Source organism: Rattus norvegicus, chromosome 5, assembly GCF_036323735.1.
Source record: "Rattus norvegicus strain BN/NHsdMcwi chromosome 5, GRCr8, whole genome shotgun sequence".
In the NCBI taxonomy this organism is placed as follows: Eukaryota; Metazoa; Chordata; class Mammalia; order Rodentia; family Muridae; genus Rattus; species Rattus norvegicus.
This window is the reverse complement of record NC_086023.1, coordinates 137,285,986-137,308,462: the sequence shown is the minus strand read 5'-3', so window position 1 is coordinate 137,308,462 and position 22,477 is coordinate 137,285,986. Positions and strand designations below refer to the sequence as shown.

The following is a 22,477-nucleotide window of genomic DNA, read 5'->3' as shown; positions in this document are numbered from 1 at the left end:
AGGCACATGGTGTTGGCCACCAGCCTAACTCTAGGCTCAGTGAGAGACTCTGGAAATAAGAAAAATGACAGACCAGGGCATCTCTCATCCTCTGGCCTCTGGCTCAAGTGTATACTAGCACACACATACACGTGAGTCTGCACATACGTGCATGTGCGCGCACGCACACACACACACACGCACACCACTCACAGAAGTATTTATAACACATATGCAAGCATGCACATATACCACATACGCATGTACATTTCACACATACACACACACACACACCACTCACACAAGTACTTATAACACACATGCAAACATGCACATACACCACATACACATGTACATTTCACACACACACACACACGCACGCACACACACACACGCACGCACACACACACACGCACACACTCACACACTAAAATAGATAATAAAAGAAATCTCGGGCTGGGGAGGTGGCTCAGTGGTTAAGAGCACTGACTGCCCTTCCAGAGGTCCTGAGTTCAAATCCCAGCATATTCATTATATATATATATATATATATATATATATATATCTCACAAGAAATAGTATGTGGTAGAAACTGCTTATTCAGGATGCACAGTAGGGCCACAACTCGGTTAATGTGAATTGAGAACCAGCATTAAACTGTTCTGTTTCTATTTTCAACCTTAAGAGGGTGTTTCTTACTTCCTCATTACCCAGTCCTAGAGGAAAAAAGCTCTCTCCAAAACAAATGCTTCAAAGTCCAGGCTTCCACACACCCCGCACAGCCCCCTCCCTGCTCTGTTTCCATGACCTTTCCTGAACTCTTCAGCTAGCACCTCCACCAACAGTCGTACCATCAGGAAAAAGCCCACTTCTATTTCAGGCTGCTAAGCTGTGCGTGCTGGATCCTGGAGGAGGCGGGGGGAGCACCTCTTCCTGAAATGGTGGAAACAAATTCATCTTCAAGGAAAGCCTAACCCCTGCAAGGGGGGGAGGTGCCAAAAACTCCACCTCTGTGTTAGGCCAGGAAGCCTGACCCCCCACACCCCCAGCTCCTCATAACCCAGAAAGTCCATACATCTCCACAGTGACACCAAGACCCCCAAAAGTGTTTACGTGCCCACAGCTGGAATTTCCACAACTTGGAGAAGAACAGCTTTATTAGAAGTGAATTATCCACCCGAGGTGGAGCTGACCATACCTTACCTTTTTGGAAGGCAAGGAGTTAACCTGGTGATGTGTAGAGCGCCTGTTTGCATTCTCATTACTTTGGGCCTCTAATTTTCCAGAGACCAAAGCCGTAAGCTATGCACTGCGCTCTCACTCTTCCTATTGTAGCAGCAGATGCACCCACAACCCACTCAACACTTGTTTTCGGGGTGATACTTCATGTGGCACTTGCTATTTGCAAACTGATGGTATTTAAGTTATTTTCAACATATGCAAGAGTGTGTTTACACTTACAGGGCACTGTTTTATAACACGAATTTTTGTGTACGCACTCCCCAACGGTTGTCTTGGGTTGATCAACAGACAATTATAACGGTGTTTTCTTTCCCTAGTTCAAAATGGGGAGTTCAAAGGGCCTGAAGCTTTGCGTGTGCTCACATCACAGCTTCTTAAACTTCCCCATTCAGAAAATACACCTGTAATTATTTCTGTCATTTTTAAGAACAAAGTGTTCTTAGGGCTGGAGAGATGGCTCAGTGGTTAAGTGCACTGGCTGCCCTTTCAGAGAACCTGGGTTTGAAGGCTCTCAACTGTCTGTTACTCCAATCTCAGGGGCATTCGACACCCTCTTCTGGCCTCTGCGGGCACCAAGTACACATGGTACACAGACATACATGCAGGCAAAACACCCATACATATAAAATAAAATTACAAATCTTAAAAAGGAAAGTGTTCTTCATACTTCTCCACAACATCAGTGTTGGGGTTTAAATCTCGGCTCAAGTCCACCTCCCAGGGACCCCAAGAAAGTAGTTTTGCACCTCTTAGATCCAGAGAAGAACATAACCTTCAGCAGAACTGAGGAACAGAGTCCCAGTTCCAGACGGAGGGCTTGAAACCTCCGAGTCACTCAAGCTGACACCGGGTCTCAATCTCCTTTATTGTTGGGGACACAGATTGCACCAGTGAGCCCAGGCTACCCTGTAGCTTCTCCTGCTCCATGAAAGCATCTCCCCGTGGGTGCTCTGTGGGGCATGCATGCCCTGTCTGGGAACTGGCAGTGAGGACACGGCATCAGAACGCTGAGACGGGTCTAAAAAGTACGGCAGTGGGACTTTGGAAGACAGACCAAGGGGCAGGGACCAGTGCCAGGTGTGCTCAGCCTCTAAGACCGGATGGGAGCTGCTGAGAAGCCTCAGTAGGCAAGGACACTCGGCACCAGGCTTGATGACCTAAATTCGATCCCTGCAACCAAATGGTAGAAGGAGAGAGGTGATCCTTACGAATTGTCCTCTGACTGGCTCATGCACTACTGTCTGCATACAGACTTATAATGTCAGGACTCAGGGAGGGGAAGTAGGACAATCATGAATTTGAGGCAACCCTGGGCTACATAAAGAGTTCGTGCCAGTCTGAACTACAAAGCGAACCCAACGCTAACCTCAGCTGTGTAATGAGAACTAAGCCTCGATTTTGAAACAGGCGAAAGCGGCTGCAAATTCCTGGGTAGGCGTCTTACTCCGAAGTGTCTAGGGACACACATTGGATAATGGCAGCTGCACATTGGATAATGACAGGTGGGCAATGAGCAGATGATGAGCTGAAGGAAGCCTAATAGGCATATGTGGGTGAGGGACATCCAGGTCACAGCCCACAGCTTTGTGCTCCCCTGAATTCGTCAATGTGTCTCGCGTGGAGGAATCAACAACCAGACAAGAAGTTTTAAGTCCCAGTCCCTACACACCACAGGTCTCCATTTTCCCATCTGTACAATGAGAAAGGCACAAAAGGTCTTCATGCTCCTAATCCCTTGATGTTTGGGGGGTGTTCATGCTGTGCTTCTGTGACCTGCTCTCTAGGATCAGGGGTTATTATCTGTGTTTTGGAGCACATGTATAAAGAGCCACGTGAGACTCTGTGTGTGTGTGTGTGTGTGTGTGTGTGTGTGTGTGTGTGTGTGTGTGTCGCTGGGAGGAGGGGAGACCCTAGAACAATGTCCTGCCTCTCAACCTTCTCAATAGGCGGAAGCCACTGGCTTCCTCCCTTTCCTGTCTCCTGAGCTCCAGCAATGTAGATGGAAGGGATAGAAGGGATAGGATAGCCTAACCGTCCCTAGGTCTGTCTTTGTCACAACCCGCCCCCCACCTCAAATGGCCCCCTCCAGGGACTTCCAGACCACACCCATCCCCAGGCTACTGGGGGCTGGACATGGGAGGACAACTCTTCCCACCCCTCTCGCCCCTGCCACCCCTCCCACCCTAAGCATCATTTCCTCTTCCTCCCCAGCACCGAGGTGCACTGAGCCGAACAGGCTGAACCCTCAGACCCGCAGCAACTGACCCCGGGCCCAGCCGGCCTCGGCTGGCCCAGGTCAGCCTCCGGAGTATGGTCTGGTGGGGATCCCCTTTCCTGCTCCCCATTCTTTTTCTGGCCTCTCATGTTGGTAAGTCTTCCCCGAGCGCCTCCCTGACTCCTGATTTTAAGGCCTTAATCTGAGCTCCCCACCCTCAAGAAACCTTAGCATCGCATAGCAATGGACCTCACACTATGGTGGCTGCCATGGGTTGGGGGAGGGGAGTGGAGTTATTGTTTAATGGGTGCAGCATTTCAGTTTGACAAGATGAAAGGAGTTATGAAGTTGGGTGTGGTGGTGCATTCCTTTAATCCCGGCACTTGGAAGGCCAGCCTGGACTACATAGAGAGCTCCATGTTAGCCATATGGAGACATAGTGAGACCCTATGTCAAAAACAAAAACAAGAGCTGTGGAAATGGGTGGTGATGTTTGCACGATGTTCTGAAGGTATTTATTGACACTGAATTGACTGTTTACAAACGGTTCTGCTGGGAAATTCTAGGGTAGATGTGTTTTAACACAACTTAAACATTGGAGGGAAAAGCAGGAACCACCACCATCACCACCACCACCACCATCACCACCTCCACCACCACCATCATCACCACCACCATCACCACCACCACCATCATCACCACCACCATCACCACCATCACCATCACCACCACCACCATCATCACCATCACCACCACCACCACCACCATCATCACCATCACCACCACCACCACCACCATCATCATCACCATCACCACCACCACCACCATCATCATCACCATCATTTTGATCTACCAAAAATGAGATGGGGTAGGGAAAACTGAGGCAGGTGCTGGGAGCAGAGGTCAGTGTGTGTGTGTGTGGGGGGGGTTGTAGAGGTCAATCATCAACTTGGACCTCAGGAGTAACTGTGTTGGGCTTATGCAATAATTTATTGGACTGACAGGCATGATGGCTTTAATTTCAGCCTGGTCTACATAGTGGGTTCCAGAATAGCCAGAACTACATAGAGAGACCCTGTCCCAAAATAATAATAATAATAATAATAATAAATTATAATATAATATAATATAATATTATATTATAATTAATATCATATAATATACTAATATAATATAATATATTATTATTATTTATTTAGCACCAATGGCCATTGGCTGAGAATATGGAAACACCCAAACCCATCCAGTGACAATTAAACGATGCTAGCCTCTCAGATTGACACGTTTGCTGTCTAAATGGAGCTGAGTATACAGAGGTCTTGGAGAAGTTTCTAAAAGCTGGTGGCAGTTTCTTTCAGTCTGCTGATTAGAGAAGTGCCTCTGAGTGGTTTACAGTCTAGTGGGGAGCACAGGCCAGGGATGAGGGCCAGACAGAAACAGACATCAAGAGTTCTTGAGGAGCACTGACAAGAGAGCCAGCTTACTCTGCCATGGGCCCAGAAAAGTCAGGAGGGATTTCCTTAAGAGAAGTAGGCAGCCACCAGAGCAGTAAGTGTAAGCTTGGGAGGTATGGACTCCCACGAGAAAAAAACTGTAGAAATATGTTCCAGATTGGGAGCTTAGAGAAGAGGAGTTCGGGCTAGGCCAACCTGGCTCAGCTAGTTTCTAACTGTGTGACCTTGGGCAAGTCCTGAGCTTTTGTTCCCTGGTTGTAAAATGGAGATAATAACACACACCTCCAAGGACGTCAGGCCCTGAAAGGAAGAGAGCATCACTAAAGGGCCCGGTGCATAATTGACATCCAATAAACATTAATTATTATGACAGCAGGAACAGAAGGTGACTCTGAAGTTAGTGTCTCAGGTAATGGGCGTTGTCCTCTGACTCAGAAAACCTGGGAGAGGTGAGGGTTTCGGAAACACTGATGCAAATGCATTTGGAGCTGAAAGGCCGCACCAGGGCTACTGACTCAGGGGTGACAGTTAAAACCGAGGGAGCAGTTGAACGTGCTCAAGGAAGCCTGAGAATAACTATTACTCAAAGGATGTCAACTTCACTGGGGGCCATGAGGGTGCCGTAGAGAAAGGGCATTTGGTGCCTGCGAGACGGCCGGGAGATGCCATTTTCTTTGACTTCTGATAGACTGTCAAATGTAATTTAAATGGTATTTAAATGAATTGATTACCTGACAGCTAACAGGCCGGGAAGGGACAGTGAGGAGGGGCCTTGGAAGGTCTGGAATCACAGATCTGAGGCAGGCTAGTCACCCTCTTCCCCTCGATCTTGCCCACTTCAGGGTACATATTTTATACTCCAGGTGCTTTAGCCCTGGGCAGCTCCCCTCCCCACACTATAATATTTCTCATTGTTGACAGTAGGATGGCCTCTCCCTACCCCTGAACTTTCTCCTTCTGCTCCTCCTCACCTGAATAACTCCAGAGTCCTTTGTGTTTTTGTTTTTTCTGATGAATCTCCTATCTGCATCGTCTCCTCCCTTCCCCCAGGCTGGGTTGGCATTCCTCCCTCTTCTCCAACTCCTGACCTGGGAGGGATTCTGTGTCTGGCCCTCCAGCTTCTGAAGGCAGGATCTAGACCCACGTGTGACTGTGTCTCCCTGGCTAGGTGGGGCTCGTGACTTCATTCCTGCCCCTATCTTCAATCCCAGCCAACCAAATGGTCCTCAATTAGTTAAGCAACGAGGAGTGTGTCCTCATGAGACTCCAGTCTTGGTGACTCTTCTAAACTGCACCTCCGTGGTGGAGAAGAGATGAGTGGCTCAGGGATAGCCTTGGAAACGGTTCAGAGAGGAGACAGGGCAGTGACCCGATGGTGACAGAGGCATAGCTCATTCCCTGTCATGCCCAGAGAAGGGCATGTGCTTTTGCTTATGTTTTAGGACGGAAGAGGCTTGAGGGTAAAGGGCAAGCACGTGTGGAAGGGAAGGGAAGGGAATGGGCGGAAATCTTTGAAAAAGCGAAGTCTTCTTCGGAGGGCACAGTGAAACATTAACACAAGTCGATGGTGGAGTCGCGCGCTCCTGGGGCTGCTGAGTTGGCAGGATTCCACCCCAGAGTCACTGTTGTCTGGTCCCAGGTGCATCCGTGGATTTAACACTGCTGGCCAATCTGCGTATCACCGAACCCCAGCGTTTCTTCCTGACCTGTGTGTCTGGTGAGGCGGGAGCAGGGAGGAGCTCCGACGTCTGGGGCCCGCCCCTGCTGCTGGAAAAGGATGATCGCATAGTGCGCACCTTCCCACCCGGGCAGCCCCTGCACCTCACTCGCAACGGTTCACACCAGGTCACGCTGCGGGGCTTCTCCAAGCCCTCGGATTTAGTAGGCGTCTTCTCCTGCGTGGGTGGAGCTGGCACGAGGCGCACTCGAGTCCTCTATGTGCACAACAGCCCGGGGGGTGAGTCTGGCCTACCAGGAGAGGGACCCGCCAGAGAGAGGGCTGTTTTGTAGCTCACTGACCTTACCTTTCACCCACAGCACACCTGTTTCCAGACAAGGTCACACACACGGTGAACAAAGGTGATACCGCTGTGCTTTCTGCACGAGTGCACAAGGAAAAGCAGACTGATGTGATTTGGAAGAACAATGGTGAGGGGCATTTGGTTGGACGGGTAGACCCATGGTGTTGACACCCCAGGACCTCCATCCCTGGTCAACCATATACTTAGCCCATCACCCTGGTCCACCTTCTGGATGCTTCTGGCCAACCTCCAGGACCTTCCATCTCATTTCTAGCCCTGAGCCACCCACCTACTGTACTAAGAGGACCAGGAACCTGTGGCCAGCTACCTCTTTTTTTTTTTATATTTTATTTATTTATTTATTATATATGAGTACACTGTAGCTGCCTTTAGACACACCAGACAAGGGCATCAGATCTCATTACAAATGGTTGTGAGCCACCATGTGGTTGCTGGGATTTGAACTCAGGACCTCGGGAAGAGCAGTCGGTGCTCTTAACCACTGAGCCATCTCTCCAGCCCCCCCAAATTTTTTTTTTGGTTCTTTTTTTCGGAGCTGGGGACTGAACCCAGGGCCTTGTGCTTCCTAGGCAAGTGCTCTACCACTGATCTAAATCCCCAACTCGCCAGCTACCTCTTAAGTGCTATGTTAAAGCCTCATCTTTGACCCTCCCCTGGGAGTTAGCAGGTGCTGTCACATGGCCTGCCTAAGGGGAGCAGTAGTCCCCAAAGGAAAGAAGAAAGCTGGTAACATGTGCCCAGCACAGGCCAAGGGAAGTCTAACCTCTCTCAAAGACTTACTCAGATCCTTGATCCCAAGGCAGACATATGCTGAAATCCACAGAGATTTGTGGGTCTCAGCTCTGGGCCTGCCCACCACCCTGTCCTTATCCACTCCTTGGAAGGACTCTTTTTTTTTTTTTTTTTTTTTTTGTCTTAAGAACATCCCAAAATGGCTGCCTCATCCCCACAATCTGGTCGACTCTTGGATACTCAGCTCCTCAGGGAGAAGATCTTTTTCCTTGGGCAGAAAGCGTTGAACCAAAGGGAGCTGCAGAAGCAGAATCAGGGAGGGAGACCTGAGTCTCTGCAGTTTGTCTGGAGTTCTTATCAAAGACAGGAAGGAACAGGGTTGAACACTTGACTAGCAGTATGGATTCTAGATGAAGAGGCTGGGAAAGCCCTGAGGGGCAAAAGAGCTAGACCTAGAAAGAAACAGCACACTAGGAGGCGGGGCTGACAAGAACAAAAGCAGGAGGGTCTGACAGACGTTTCTAGAGGGTAAACAAGCATTTTGGAATTCCAGAATGTCAGGGGTCAGGCAGGGTGTGGTGGGGTATGGGGCTGGAGGCCTCAGCAGGGACCAGGGTGGTGAGAACAACTGCCAGGGGACTGGCTGCCATCCTGGAGCCAAGGGGAGCCATGAGAGCATTGAACAGTAGTGGGGTACGAAGAGTCTATTGTAAAAGCTGCCCCCCGGCTGTCCAGCAGAGGGTAGGCAGACAGGGCCAGTGTGGAAACAGGGAGCTCCTGTGAAAGGCACAAGAAGAGGGCTGGCTTATGAAATGGAGATGAGGGAGAGGAAGGACTTGGTGTGTTGGGAGGCTCAGAGAGCACGTAGAGGGCGTTCTCCTGCTTCCTAGCTTGGATACTGTGGTGTTCCCAGGTCTGATCGCTGTGGGCGGGGCACACTGGTGGGACCATGGCAGAGGGAGGTAACGCCAGACTCCCTGTGACTCTGAGGGCCCTTGATTGTGTTCCCCAGGATCCTACTTCCATACCCTAGACTGGCATGAGGCCCATGATGGGCGGTTTCAACTGCAGCTCCAAAATGTACAGCCACCATCGAGTGGCATCTACAGCGCCACCTACCTAGAGGCCAGCCCCTTGGGCAGTGCCTTCTTTCGGCTCATCGTGCGAGGTAAGGGGCAGAAGGCAGAGGTGATGTGGGAGGCTGTGAACCTCGTATGTACTTCCTTTGGGTCTCAGGATCCACGGGGGCCCCAGGAGCTGCCCTAGTCCTCAGCAGCTGCGAGCAGGTGGGTGAAGGTCAGCTACAGAAAACACTTTCCTCCAGGCTGTGAGGCTGGACGCTGGGGGCCGGGATGTGTCAAGGATTGCCCAGGCTGCCTGCATGGAGGTGTCTGTCATGACCACGATGGCGAATGTGTGTGCCCCCCTGGATTCACTGGCACCCGCTGTGAGCAGGGTAAGTGGGAAAAACTAGGACCTAGGCAGGAAAGGGTGTCTGGTCGGGAGAAGAATGTAAAACGCTGGAGATGACACTTAGCATGTGAGACACACAGAGTCTGTATACTGCACACCGTTTTTCAGCCTGCAGAGAAGGTCGTTTTGGACAGAGCTGCCAGGAACAGTGCCCAGGCACAGCAGGCTGTCGGGGTCTCACCTTCTGCCTCCCAGATCCCTATGGCTGTTCTTGTGGATCTGGCTGGAGGGGAAGCCAGTGCCAGGAAGGTATGGACTAAGCCACCTCCTGTGGGTATAAGTGTACCAGACCCTTCACTCTGTCCCTGACTTGAAGACCAAACCCTCCAAACCCCTGACCAGTGCCCACCACCACCACTACACCAGTCTACTGGAGAGCTTGTGTCCCATCTGAACTCTGCTGAGCCTGCCTGCCCTCTGTAACCGTATCACTTCTATTCCTAGCATGTGCACCTGGTCATTTTGGGGCAGATTGTCGCCTCCAGTGTCAGTGTCAAAATGGTGGTACTTGTGATCGGTTCAGCGGCTGCGTCTGCCCCTCCGGGTGGCATGGAGTCCACTGTGAAAAGTCAGGTATATGCTGCTGAGACCCCCCTCAAGACAGGCGAGGCGATCCTTCATCAAACACATCTCTGCCCAAGTCCCTCCCTCGGGGAGTTCAAATGTGGTAGATTGTTTTCACCATTCAGGTGCCCACAGTGTGAAGGCACTCTAGGGTGACCTCCTTCTGGGAGGAGTCAAGATCTGAAATTTAATGTGGAAGACGCAAGAGAGATGACTGGGGAAGAATGTAGAGAAAGTGCAGGGAGTTGAGACCCTGCTTGTAAACCGGGACAAAAATGTAGGGGTTTCGGGGAGAGGTCAGCAGAAGTCACGTGACTGGGCCTTTGAATATGGGCCAAGGGTTGCTGCTTAAATGTGAGGAGCTGAATAGAAATTGCTCAAGAGTGTGTGCTGGTCAGACTTGTATCTGAGGAAGAACCATGAGTAGAGTACAAAAGCCAGGGGCAGTAAGTGAACATGCCTTATACCTTCAATCTTAGCACTCAGGAGGCTGATGCAAAGGCTTGTCTGGAGTTCAAGGCCAGCCTGTGCGACAAAGTGAGTTTCAGGTCAGCCTAGGCTACATTGTGAGACAGACAGCGACACACACACACACACACACACACACACACACAGAGAGAGAGAGAGAGAGAGAGAGAGAGAGAGAGAGAGAGAGGGCTGGCAGAGTGGTGAGGGTCTGACTCTGAGTCTTAGAACATCCCAGGAGATGTGATGGGAGAGATGGAGGAGGTGAACCCTAGACCTGACTGGATGTGGGGCATCAGGACCTGAAGGACCCATGTGGCAGGACCTTGTTGATTTGAGTTTTAAGTGGCAGGACAGACAGTAGGACCTTCACTGAGATGCAGAACATAGGACGGGGGCATTTTGGGTGGTCACATGGCTGCCCCAGGATTGTTCAAGATGGCTTCCCTCTCTTTCTCTCTCTAGACCGGATCCCCCAGATCCTCAATGTGGCCACAGAGCTGGAGTTCAACTTAGGGACAATGCCCCGGATCAACTGTGCAGCTGCCGGGAATCCCTTCCCAGTACGGGGCAGCATGGAACTCCGCAAGCCAGACGGCACCATGCTCCTGGTCAGCCCTGGTCACCCCAACCCTCTGTCTGCTCCCCCGTCTCATCAGCTTGACCGTTCATTTCTTGGGTCCCTAACCCAAGGAACTTTTTATAGGCTCTGCCCACTGCCCTGGCCATGACTTAAATAGGGCAGGCTAGCTGGTGACATGATGCCATGGGGTCTGTGTTCCAGCAGTAGTCAATACTTACTTATACCCGTCTCACGTAGTATACACTCTCTGTCCCTGCCTCCTTGTCTCAGTCTACCAAAGCCATTGTGGAGCCAGATAGGACCACAGCTGAGTTCGAGGTGCCCCGTTTGACTCTTGGGGACAGCGGGTTCTGGGAATGCCGTGTATCGACGTCTGGTGGCCAAGATAGCCGGCGCTTCAAGGTCAATGTCAAAGGTTAGTGCTGTTCTAAGGTTTGGGGGGATAAATGGTATTCAGAGTAGGCACTACCTAATGCTGCTCAGGTGGGCATCCTAGCAGGAAAGGCAGAGCTTAGCTAGCCCCAGGCTAAGAAGAAGGCCAATGGCCAGTCAGTGCCAACGCTGGAACACAGCTTGGTCCTACCCGGGAAAGACAGCCTATGGTTTAGAAACTAGAGACATCCTCCAGCCTCTCCTTGCCTCCTGCATGTTCACCTCTTACCACTGCACCCAGTGTCCCTGTAACTCCACCTCTGAGATGCTACTGCTTTATCTGATTCACCTCACATGGACCCCCAGGAACAGCAGACAGGTAAACCCGTTTGGCTCCTCAAAAGGGACACATACACAGGAGACTGTTGAGTGAACGAGAGAGCTGTCAAGTGCTCAGAGCAGAGCACCGAGCACCTCTCCACCCACAAGGTGTCTTTCACTTCACCACTATGAGTCTGGGCACCCCAGTAACCCAAGTGTTCCCCATGTTGTCGTGTTTGTATCTCTCCCTCCCTCTCCTCTTTTTCTTTGCTGTCTTCTTCTTCCCAATCCCTTGCCATCTCTAGCCCACTATCCCATCTACCTCTGTCTGCTCATTCTTTTATCAGAGCTTTGGACCCAGCCCTCCACTCAACTTGGATTCCAAGTGCTCTCTACGAGTTCTGTTGCCTTAAGCAAGTAATGGGACTTCAAATTCTCACTGTGTAAAAGGAGAAGATTAGCACCCACAGGGCCAGGCTGGTAGGAAGACTAGATGATGCGTTTACGTAGTTATCACAATGGCTGACACTTCTTATGTAAAATGACATCTAGTGCCAAGGTGCCAACCCTTCCCTGGCAACACCACATGTGTTCTGTAGTCAGGATCCCTCCCCTGATGCCAGTCCTGCATGGTGAACCTTCATGAGGCAGGGCATCATCTGGAAGGCCTGATCCCAGTGTGGAAATTGACGCCCGTTGTGTACCAGCCACTTCTCCCAGACTCTGGCTCCCTGTAAGAGCCACAGACACTGGGGGGACTCCTTAGGATCCAAATTGGACCTCATCTCCCTCAGATCTGTACCTGCCCCTGTCAAACGGTTGTCACCTTACATGCCTTCACCTCGACACCCTGCATCTTCCACACTCCTCACCCCTTCCTCCTTCCTTCCCTTCTTTCTTTCTCTCATGCTTTCCCAGAAAGTCGGCCTGGTCTTCTTTTCAGAGGAAGCCAAGGAACCTATTTCGGCATTAATACCAATAATAGAAAAGAGGCTGAAATAGGGACGGTGGCTGTGGAGGCAGCCTTGCGTTCCAGCTTCCCTCTACTGAATGCTGCAAGGGCAGAGAGATGTCTCCCAACCTCTGTCTGGCCACACCATTCTCACCTAGCATCTTTTTTTTTTTTTTTTTCTTTTTTTCGGAGCTGGGGACCGAACCCAGGGCCTTGCGCTTCCTAGGTAAGCGCTCTACCACTGAGCTAAATCCCCAGCCCCTCACCTAGCATCTTTTGAGATACCTAACTCCTCATGGCCAAGCTACCCAGAGACCAGAACTTCCTTCCCTGGGCCATCCCAGTTGTCTGATGAACTTGGTCTCCTCCTACCACACTAGATAATCTCCACACTGAGATCCGGAGGTGCTCACTGTCTAAGCCCAGAGTGCTCCCCTCTCCATGGCCCCTTACTGACTCCAGTTTTTTGGCAGTACCCCCAGTGCCTCTGACTGCACCTCGGCTCCTGGCCAAGCAGAGCCGCCAGCTTGTGGTCTCCCCACTGGTCTCCTTCGGTGGGGATGGACCCATCTCCTCTGTCCGCCTGCACTACCGGCCCCAGGACAGCATGATTACCTGGTCTGCCATTGTGGGTGAGTGGGGACAGAGTTAGGGGATGAAGCATTGTGTAATAGTGAGGAATGGGGTGGGAACAGAAATAAGGGAGGGAATGGCACCAAAAGAAGAGGGGACGAAGGGGGAGTGGTGGCTTTAGGACATGCTTGGGACCAAGCATGTGTATGGCACACCTCACCCCCAGTGGATCCCAGTGAGAATGTGACATTAATGAACCTGAAGCCAAGGACAGGATACAACGTTCGGGTGCAGCTGAGCCGGCCAGGGGAAGGAGGAGAAGGAGCCTGGGGTCCTTCGACTCTCATGACTACGGACTGTCCTGGTGAGGAGCCAAGATATATCCTTTCCTGTTCCCTCAGGGTTTCCTGCCATTGCCCACTCAGAATACGACTTGGTCCACCTCCAAAGACCCCTGCCTTTCCCAGTGGAGTTTGTCCTAGCCTTGCCCAGTGGGAATTAATGGTCCACTTAGTCCCAAGCACCCATTGAGTGGTTCTGACTCCTTCTGACCTCTGGCCGCAGAGCCTTTGCTGCAGCCGTGGGTAGAGAGCTGGAACGTGGAGGGTCCTGACAGGCTACGGGTGAGCTGGTCTCTACCCTCGGTGCCACTGTCTGGGGATGGTTTCCTGCTGCGTCTGTGGGATGGGGCCCGGGGACAGGAGAGGCGGGAGAACATCTCATCCCCCCAGGCCCGCACTGCCCTCCTGACTGGACTCACGCCTGGCACGCACTACCAACTGGATGTGCGGCTGTATCACTGCACCCTCCTGGGCCCTGCCTCACCCTCTGCGCATGTGCACCTGCCCCTCAGCGGTAGGTCCACTGTGGGAATGATGGGTTAGGGATAAGGGGAGGTGGCAAGAGACTGGGTAGATGTGGAGAGAACCCAGGATGAATGGGAAAGATAGGAGATACCAGAGGACACACATCACTTAGAGCATGTGGATCAGGGGCACATGAGGAGATTACGACTCTTGTGAAGAACAGGGCTATGGGGGGTTGGGGAGCATAAGCTACTAAGAGGCCTAGGGAGGCAAGGTGACCAAGGGAAGAGGCAGCTTGGAGGTGAAGGTCATGTGGGGATGAAGATGAGTCCAGCCAGTGGGAAAGAGAGAGAAGGTAGCACAAGGCTCCCATGCTGGGATCCACGAAGCAAACTACATGCTAGAGTGACTGTGACTGACCTCACAGTTCATTCTATCCCTTCCTTCCCCTTCCCATCTCCCCAGGGCCTCCAGCTCCCCGCCACCTCCGTGCCCAGGCCCTCTCAGACTCTGAGATCCGTCTGATGTGGCAGCATCCTGAGGCTCCGCCTGGACCTATATCCAAGTACATTGTGGAGATTCAGGTGGCCGGGGGCTCAGGAGACCCTCAGTGGATGGATGTAGACAAACCCGAGGAGACGAGCACCACCGTCCGTGGTCTCAATGCCAGCACACGCTACCTCTTCCGTGTGCGGGCCAGTGTGCAGGGTCTCGGCGACTGGAGCAACACAGTGGAAGAGACCACGCTGGGTAATGGTGAGAGCATGGGGTCTGTGATCCCTAGGTCCCCCGGGACTGTGCTCTGCATGGGTCCCTCCACTTCACCCCCAAACCTGGAACTAAGGCATCACAAGACTTCTAGAGACATACAAGCCTGACTTTCCCACCTTGAATCCATTCCCCTGCTGAACTCGAGTCATCCTCGAGACCGCCCCATAGCGTGGACCAGGATGTCCAAACTCTCCCTCTGTGGGATCCCACGGTGGCCTCTGGGTTCCCTGACCCGCGCCATCACCACAATCTGTCCCTTCCTGTGTCTAGGGCTGCAGAGTGCGAGCCCAGTCCAAGAGAGCCGGGTGGCTGAAGACGGTCTGGATCAGCAGCTGGTCCTGGCTGTGGTAGGCTCCGTCTCTGCCACCTGCCTCACCATCCTGGCTGCCCTTTTAGCCCTGGTGTGTATCCGAAGAAGCTGCCTACATCGGAGACATACCTTCACCTACCAGTCAGGATCGGTCAGTGTCCCATACCCACTGGGTACACGGTCCCGTCTGTTGTGTGTGTTGGACCCACATACATGCGAGTACATACACGTATGCATGCACATGTCCATGCCAAAAATTTTAAGGTGCATCTAAGTGAGCCTTTAGGATACAAAATAGAACTTTCTTTCCTTTTTTAACTGAGCTCAGCTCTTGAGCCCATCCATATTAATGGTTGGATAATTAAGATTCTCAGTTAAAAAGAAGTCAGCTCTTCCATAGTTCACCAGGTCTCATTCAAGGCTTGGAGAACACCATTTGGAATTATCTTCTACACTTACCCATCCCCTGGGGGTCAGCTTGGATCATGTGGTGATATCCTGGAGCACTACTAGGGCCCATGCTGGCCTGTGTCATCACTGGCCCTCCCTTATGTGGAAGCCAGCCTTTATCTGTGTTCTGAATCTTACTGGCTGTGACTCTCATCCCAGCCTCCGATCTTTTGTTCTTTCTTTTTTGAGACAGGGTCTCTCTATATAGACCAGGCTGGTTATGAGCTCACAGAGATGGCCTGCCTCTGCCTCCTGAGTTCTGGGGTTAAAAGTGTGCGCCACCATGCCCAGCCCCAGACTATACTCCAGGGCCTCTCTGGGAAACTGTTCACCTGGGCTTAGCTGCTCCCCTCAAAGGGCAGCAGTGTGTGGCCACACTGTTCACATAATTACCTTTGACTTCTAAAGTATACAAGGCCTGCAGCCTCACCTGCGTTCCCACTGGAGAGAAGTTCACTCTACAAACTTTTCTGGGTTTTTAGTCCCTTATAGGCCATGCCTCTGGCCCTCAGGCCTGTACAGACATGGGATGGGGAAGTGGTGCTGACACCTCTTCAGAAACCCAGACTCGCCCTATCTTGTCGTGTTCACCTATCCCATGATTCCTGTCTTCTCCTAACTTCCTTCTCTTGTCACTTAGAATCAGGACTCTGGCCTTGGTCCATTCTGCTTGGCTCTTGCTATTTAAAGACACTTAAGAGACATTTGGAGCACCACCCAAAATGTCAGAAAGAAAAGAAGGAAAGAAACAACACTTCTCTCCCTCTCCCTCTCCCTCTCCCTCTCCCTCTCCCTCTCCCTCTCCCTCTCCCTCTCCCTTTCCCTCTCCCTCTCCTTTCCCTCTCCCTCTTCTTCTCCCTCTCCCTCTTCTTCTCCCTCTCCCTCTTCTTCTCCCTCTCCCTCTTCCTCTCCCTCTCCCTCTTCCTCTCCCTCTCCTTTCCCTTTCCTTCTCTCTCTCCCTCTCCTTTCCCTCTCCCTCTCCCTCTCCTTCTCCCTCTCCCTCTTCTTCTCCCCCTCTCTCTCTTGCACTAACTCTCTTGTTTTGAAAGTTCACTGATCAAGGCTGGCATCTGCTGTGTCTTTAAATATCCCATCCAGAGTCCAGAGATTCAACTGGCTTCTTTGTCTGAACTCTGTTGATCTCGCCTCTGAGGTCAGTGCGCACAGAAAGCCATCACCACCATGGGGGGCGGGGAGAGGGTAACACAGCCAGATGCTGAACCGAGGCAGGGAGGAAACGAGCATCTGTTCATTACCAATATCAATTTAGATGTTCCTGCACACAGCTATTCATGCTCATGCGCGTGCCGTGTAGTGGGGCAGAAAGAAGTACCTCCCATGTGTGTATGCATGTGTCCCCATGCTGGCACACCTTCAGCTCTCTTGTGTATGTGTATTTGAATAGATGCTACTGCATGTGATGCAGCCACAGAACATACATGTGTATTCTGTTGTATGCCTCAGCTGCACATGCTCAGAGTGAACCCATGTGATCTGTGTCCCCAACACTTACATGTCATGCTAGTCATCGGCTCACCTGGGGAGTCCACTGCATGGTCCGTCTGGACCTTGCTCTGGGTCCTCAAATTGCAACCCCTTACTCCGCTCAGCTGCTGCCTTTTCCTTCCATCGGCCCTGCCCAGGATGCCCCTGCTCAGTAGAGAGAGCTGGACAGTCCTCTTTGTTATGGTCCTTGAATCCTGGAGGAACAGGGAGCATCCCTGCCTCTGCTACTGTGAAGAAGAAAATCTCTCTACCTGCTCCCAGCAGCTCAGGGCTTAGCATGTAATGAACACTCAAGAAATTCACCCGCTGTGGCCTAAGTAAATGAATCAATAAAGCTTAGCTGTGGAGTTTGCACAAAGACGGGAAGCCTACTTTCCCCATCACACCTCATTTCAATTCTCTGCTTAAATATTAGAATTTTTTTTTTAGTCCATTGGTCTCTCCGTGGTTTGGCAACTTACCCACGAACTCGTGTTCTACCTTGCAGCAAACCCCACCCACCAGCACCCCCAGGACGATTCCCTCTGCGTCTGTTTTCTTAGCCCCCTATTACCTGAAACATTCCTGTGACTGTCACCTGTGATTCTGTGCAATGCCTGTCTCTGTTGGTGTGGCCCAGGCTAACCACCGGGATGCCCCCTGTCTGGCTCTGTCCATCTGTCTAACCTCTGGTCCCTCTCTCTATTATCTCCTTGCTCCTCTGTTTGTCCCCATATCTCTTGTGTGGACTGACTGCCTATTCCTCCCATCCCATGAAGGGTGAAGAGACCATCCTGCAGTTCAGCTCAGGGACCTTGACATTGACCCGACGGCCAAAGCCACAGCCTGAGCCTTTGAGTTACCCTGTGCTGGAGTGGGAGGACATCACCTTTGAGGACCTCATCGGGGAGGGGAACTTCGGCCAAGTGATCCGGGCCATGATCAAGAAGGACGGACTCAAGATGAACGCAGCCATCAAGATGCTGAAAGGTCCTCCTTGGTCGTGACTCCAGATCCCAGCTTCGTGCTCTCTCTTTGCCCCGCCCACACCAGGCCCTACCTAGCTCCCCCAGCAACTGACCCCTCCCAGGGTGATCCCTGGCAAAAATCGACACTGATTTCTTTACACAGAGTATGCGTCTGAAAATGACCACCGAGACTTTGCAGGGGAACTAGAAGTTCTGTGCAAACTAGGACACCACCCCAATATTATCAACCTCTTGGGGGCCTGTGAGAACCGAGGTGAGTCCTGAGTTCATTTGCCGTTCCTCTTACGTCAGCTCTCACCCGTGTCACATAGGCACCTTGGGGAGATCCCTGCCTTCCCCACTCGTCACAGGATTCTCCTGCACACTGCGGCCTGTCTCTTACCATTGGGAACTACTCATAACAGCACACGGCCTGTGTATAAACTATCACTTTGTGTCTCCTTACTTCCCAGGCTACTTGTATATTGCGATCGAATATGCCCCGTATGGAAACCTGCTAGATTTCCTGAGAAAGAGCAGGGTCCTGGAGACTGATCCAGCTTTTGCTCGAGAGCATGGAACAGCCTCCACACTCAGCTCCCGGCAGCTGCTGCGCTTTGCCAGTGATGCAGCCAACGGGATGCAGTACCTTAGTGAGAAGCAGGTGTGTGTGTGCGCGTATGCGTGCATGTGCGTGTGCGTGTGTGTGTGTGTGTGAGCCTGTGTGTGTGCACGTGTGTGCGTGTGTGTGCACGTGTGTGTGCATGTGTGTGTGTGCGTGTGTGTGTGTGCGTGTATGCGTGTATGCATGTGCGCACATGTGTGCACGCATGTACCCGTAGGGAGCGGGGAGGTATGGGAGGTACAAGCAGTGAGAGGAAGGACACAACCGTAGGCTCTGGCCCTGGTGACTGTAAACGATACAAGGAGGGAGAAGAGGACAGGAGGCAGATGGGGAGGAGGTGATGGATTTGAAATCTTTGAAGGACATCCTGGGTGGAGGTGCACAAGTTGTGGGTACCAAACTGGCACTCAAAAGACAGGTCTAGGCTGGAGCCAGCGTGGGGGCTGCCACTGTGGCAGTGACTGCAGCATCCAGCAGGGAAGACAAGGAGACCCACTGAAGAGGGTGCAGTGGAGTCCAAGCATGATAAGGGAGAGAATGACTGCCAGAGGGACACTGTGGCATTTTACAGACAGCAGAGTTCGAGTCCTTGGAAGGAGAGAGAACGTGGAGGTCACTTACAGACTTTCATCAATAAGGGAGAGGGGACAATATAGTGGGGAAATGGGACAGAGGGCACTGAAAGTAGAAAGGTCATATGGGGCTGTGCCCTGTGATCCCAGCTCTTGGGAGATAGAGGTGAACGGGTCAAGAGTTCAAGGCCAACCTGGGCTGCTTAGTAAGTACCAGACTAGCTAAGTCTAGTAGTGAGCTCTATTTCAGAAGATGAGCGGAGGGAGTGGAAGAAGAGGAAGAAGAAAATGAGAGAGAGAGAGAGAGAGAGAGAGAGAGAGAGAGAGAGAGAGAGAATATGGAAGGAGAAGCTGGCAGCAAATTGATTTTCCCAGTCCCAGAAAGGTCAATACTACCTGAACTTGTGTTCCAAGTCAGGAGAACGATTGGGTGAGGGCCAGCAGTGACTTTTCTGGGACCCTAGTCAGCTGACCCACAGCTGAGGCATATGTGGGTGGGAAGATGCAGGGGCTGCTACTGGCCCTATGCTCCAGGACCCACCCCTCATCCCTCTCCTCCCTGTCTTCTCACATTGCCTGCAGTTCATTCACAGGGACCTGGCTGCCCGAAATGTTCTGGTCGGAGAGAACCTGGCCTCCAAGATTGCAGACTTTGGCCTTTCTCGGGGGGAGGAAGTATATGTGAAGAAGACGATGGCAAGTCTCATTCAGGCTTCCCCACTTAGGGCCCATACCCAAACCTGCCCCTCAAGCCCCTCAAAAAGCCCTTTCTTCCACCCCGCCCTTAGACCCTTTCCTTCACAGGGCCGTCTTCCTGTGCGTTGGATGGCCATTGAGTCCCTCAACTACAGCGTCTACACTACCAAGAGTGACGTGTGAGTGGGGCAGGGGACAGAGCACTTGGTCCCCAGGACACTCAGGCACACACACACACACACACACACACACACACACACACACACACAGAGAGAGAGAGAGAGAGAGAGAGAGAGAGAGAGACCATGACCATCTTAGCACACTTCCCCTTATCTCCAGGTATGTCCATCTCCTGAGCTGCCGTTCCTGGCCCTGAGCCCTTGGACTGACCTGTTCTCATTGACTGCTCTCTGACCACCACCTACTTCCTGTTTCTGCCCCAAGACTTCCTAGAATCCCCCTCCACACCAGAACTCCCTGTCCTGGCCTTAGGTCTGACATGCACCTGCACAGAGCCTCTTCCCATACAAGATGCACAGAACAAGAGAGCTTTAAAGCCAGGATTTGGATCTTGTTCTTAGCTGTGTGACCTTTGCACAAAAGCTAACCTTTCAGACCTCAGTGTTTCCACCTGTAAAACCGTAAGTTGGTAAAGTTCAAATCTTAGAGCTGTTGTGAGTAAGGTAACCAGTGCTCAGACCAAGGCAAGGCTCAATAAAAATGTCAGTTAAAAATATTCTCAGTACGGGGCTAGAGATGGTTCTGTAGTTAAGAGTAATGGATACTTTCCCAGAGGAACTGAGTTCGAGTCCCAGGACCCACGTGGTGGCTCACGACTGTCTATAACTCCAATTCCAGGGGATAGAACACCCTTTTCTGAAATCTGTGTGCACCAGAGGTGTCCATATTCCTGCCCACAGACAAAAACCTCATTCCCCAAACTAAATCCAAAAATATTAAAAAGAAATTCTTTAAATGTTAGTTGTGAGGACTGGGAAGATGGACTTTGCAAGCATGATGGCTCAAGGTCAGATCCCCAGCACCCACATGAAGGGGGGAGAGAGGAAAGAAGGAGGGGTGGGGAGGGAGGGGAGGGGAGGGGAAGGGAAGGGAGTGGAGGAGAGGGACGGGGGAAGGGAAAGGTATGCAGCACAAACTTGGAGTCCCAGTTCTAGGGAGGCAAAGACAGGGGGATCCCTGGGTCTTACTAGCCAGTCTATCAGAAACAGCAAGTTTCAGGTTCAGTGAGAAAGCTAAGTGTCCAAAAACTAAATAAAGAAGTCCAGTGTCCACTTATGAACTACACACACACACACAGAGAGAGAGAGAGAGAGAGAGAGAGAGAGAGAGAGAGAGAGAGAGAGAGAGTAGAGGGGGAGAAAGAAATACACAATAGAAATACACAAAAGAAATAACACAAATGTTACTTTAATTAGTTGAGTCTGGGGACCAAGACCTATAAGACAGGTTCAGTAGAATAGGAACAGTAGCTGACAAACACTAGATGCTAGCAGAGACTCGTGAGGGTCTGGGGAGTGACTACATCATTGGTTAGGTAGAGATTGAACCGTATCTCCTACGATGTAACCAAGTGCATCCTTCTCCTTTCAGCTGGTCATTTGGGGTCCTCCTCTGGGAGATAGTGAGCCTTGGTAAGCCCACACCCAGTTTCCCAGGGCATTCCCTCTTACCGTGGGGCCCTGGGCTGAGGGAACCTTGTACCCACTGCAGGAGGCACGCCCTACTGTGGCATGACCTGTGCTGAGCTCTACGAGAAACTGCCTCAAGGCTATCGCATGGAGCAGCCTCGAAACTGTGATGATGAAGTGTGAGTTCACTTCCCTTGGAGCTCTGGGAACTCAACTCTGAGATGAGTGGCCTCTGCTTTGAACAGGTGACCTGACCTCCACCCCCAGTCAGTCCCTCACCTTACAGCAGTCCCATCTCGCCCCCAGGTACGAGCTGATGCGGCAGTGCTGGCGGGACCGTCCCTATGAGCGCCCCCCTTTTGCCCAGATTGCACTACAGTTGGGCCGCATGCTGGAAGCCAGGAAGGTAAGAGGTTGGATGAGAGGGGGATGGGCATCCTCCAAGCTCACAGGAGGTACCATCTCATAGATGCCACATATGAGGTCACTGTGCCTCCCACACTGTTACCCAAACTCCCTCAGCTGGGACTGTCACCACAACTGGGTTGGACTTAAAATGCAGCCCATGCTGGGTTTAGACACTAGGACCACACATAGTCTTCCAGAGATGTTACTGTCAACAGCAAATCCCTCACCTAAATTCCAGACTCCTTGTCTGCCTTCTTCCAAGCTATCAACCCATTCTCTCCTGTCTGATGCCAGAGGAAATGCCTGAATGGTCACCCAAAAGGAGGAGTGGCTGAGTGGCTGAGTGACACAGGAAGAGCTGAATACATCTTAGTGATGTAGTAATCATATGAACAAACACAGGATCTGAGTCAAAGAACCATGTGACTAGATAGATTACCAGACAGAAATGAAAGAAGAAATATAGCAAAATGCAGAAACATGAAAATGGTTTTCTTGGCTTGGCGGTGGAGGTGCACAGCTTTGATCCCAGCACTCCGAAGGCAGAGGCAGGTCCACCTCTGAGTTCAAAGCCAGCCTGGTCTACGGATGGAGCTCCAGGACAGCCAGGGCTACACAGAGAAACCTTGTCTCAAACACCCTCCCCCCTCACCCCCCCCAAAAAAAAAACAGGGATGAGAAGGAAGTGATGGGGAGCAGAGAAGAAGGAAAGGGAAGGAAGGGAAAGGAAGGGAAGGGGAGGGGAGGGAAGGAGAGGGAAGAACAAATAA

General features: G+C 51.6%; 1 protein-coding gene across 2 annotated transcripts in view; it reads left to right on the top strand.

The window, feature by feature from the left end:
• The first annotated feature begins 3,415 nt into the window (after positions 1–3,415).
• The window catches only part of Tie1 (tyrosine kinase with immunoglobulin-like and EGF-like domains 1), a 19,640-nt gene continuing 578 nt past the window's right edge, over positions 3,416–22,477 (top strand). Inside the window, exons 1-22 of one of the 2 annotated variants that reach the window (XM_006238720.4) lie at positions 3,416–3,589; positions 6,530–6,847; positions 6,928–7,038; positions 8,677–8,832; positions 8,989–9,120; positions 9,246–9,386; positions 9,582–9,710; positions 10,632–10,777; positions 11,020–11,164; positions 12,868–13,026; positions 13,194–13,331; positions 13,532–13,822; positions 14,239–14,523; positions 14,815–15,005; positions 17,569–17,779; positions 17,921–18,031; positions 18,231–18,421; positions 19,537–19,650; positions 19,759–19,829; positions 21,262–21,302; positions 21,382–21,478; positions 21,606–21,705. In XM_006238720.4, coding sequence (XP_006238782.1) covers positions 3,532–3,589; positions 6,530–6,847; positions 6,928–7,038; positions 8,677–8,832; positions 8,989–9,120; positions 9,246–9,386; positions 9,582–9,710; positions 10,632–10,777; positions 11,020–11,164; positions 12,868–13,026; positions 13,194–13,331; positions 13,532–13,822; positions 14,239–14,523; positions 14,815–15,005; positions 17,569–17,779; positions 17,921–18,031; positions 18,231–18,421; positions 19,537–19,650; positions 19,759–19,829; positions 21,262–21,302; positions 21,382–21,478; positions 21,606–21,705 — 3,336 coding nt within the window. In that variant the 5' untranslated portion in view covers positions 3,416–3,531. Of the gene's footprint in view, positions 3,590–6,529; positions 6,848–6,927; positions 7,039–8,676; positions 8,833–8,988; positions 9,121–9,245; positions 9,387–9,581; positions 9,711–10,631; positions 10,778–11,019; positions 11,165–12,867; positions 13,027–13,193; positions 13,332–13,531; positions 13,823–14,238; positions 14,530–14,814; positions 15,006–17,568; positions 17,780–17,920; positions 18,032–18,230; positions 18,422–19,536; positions 19,651–19,758; positions 19,830–21,261; positions 21,303–21,381; positions 21,479–21,605; positions 21,706–22,477 lie in introns of both variants that reach the window. The other variant, NM_053545.1, reaches the window with a different exon arrangement.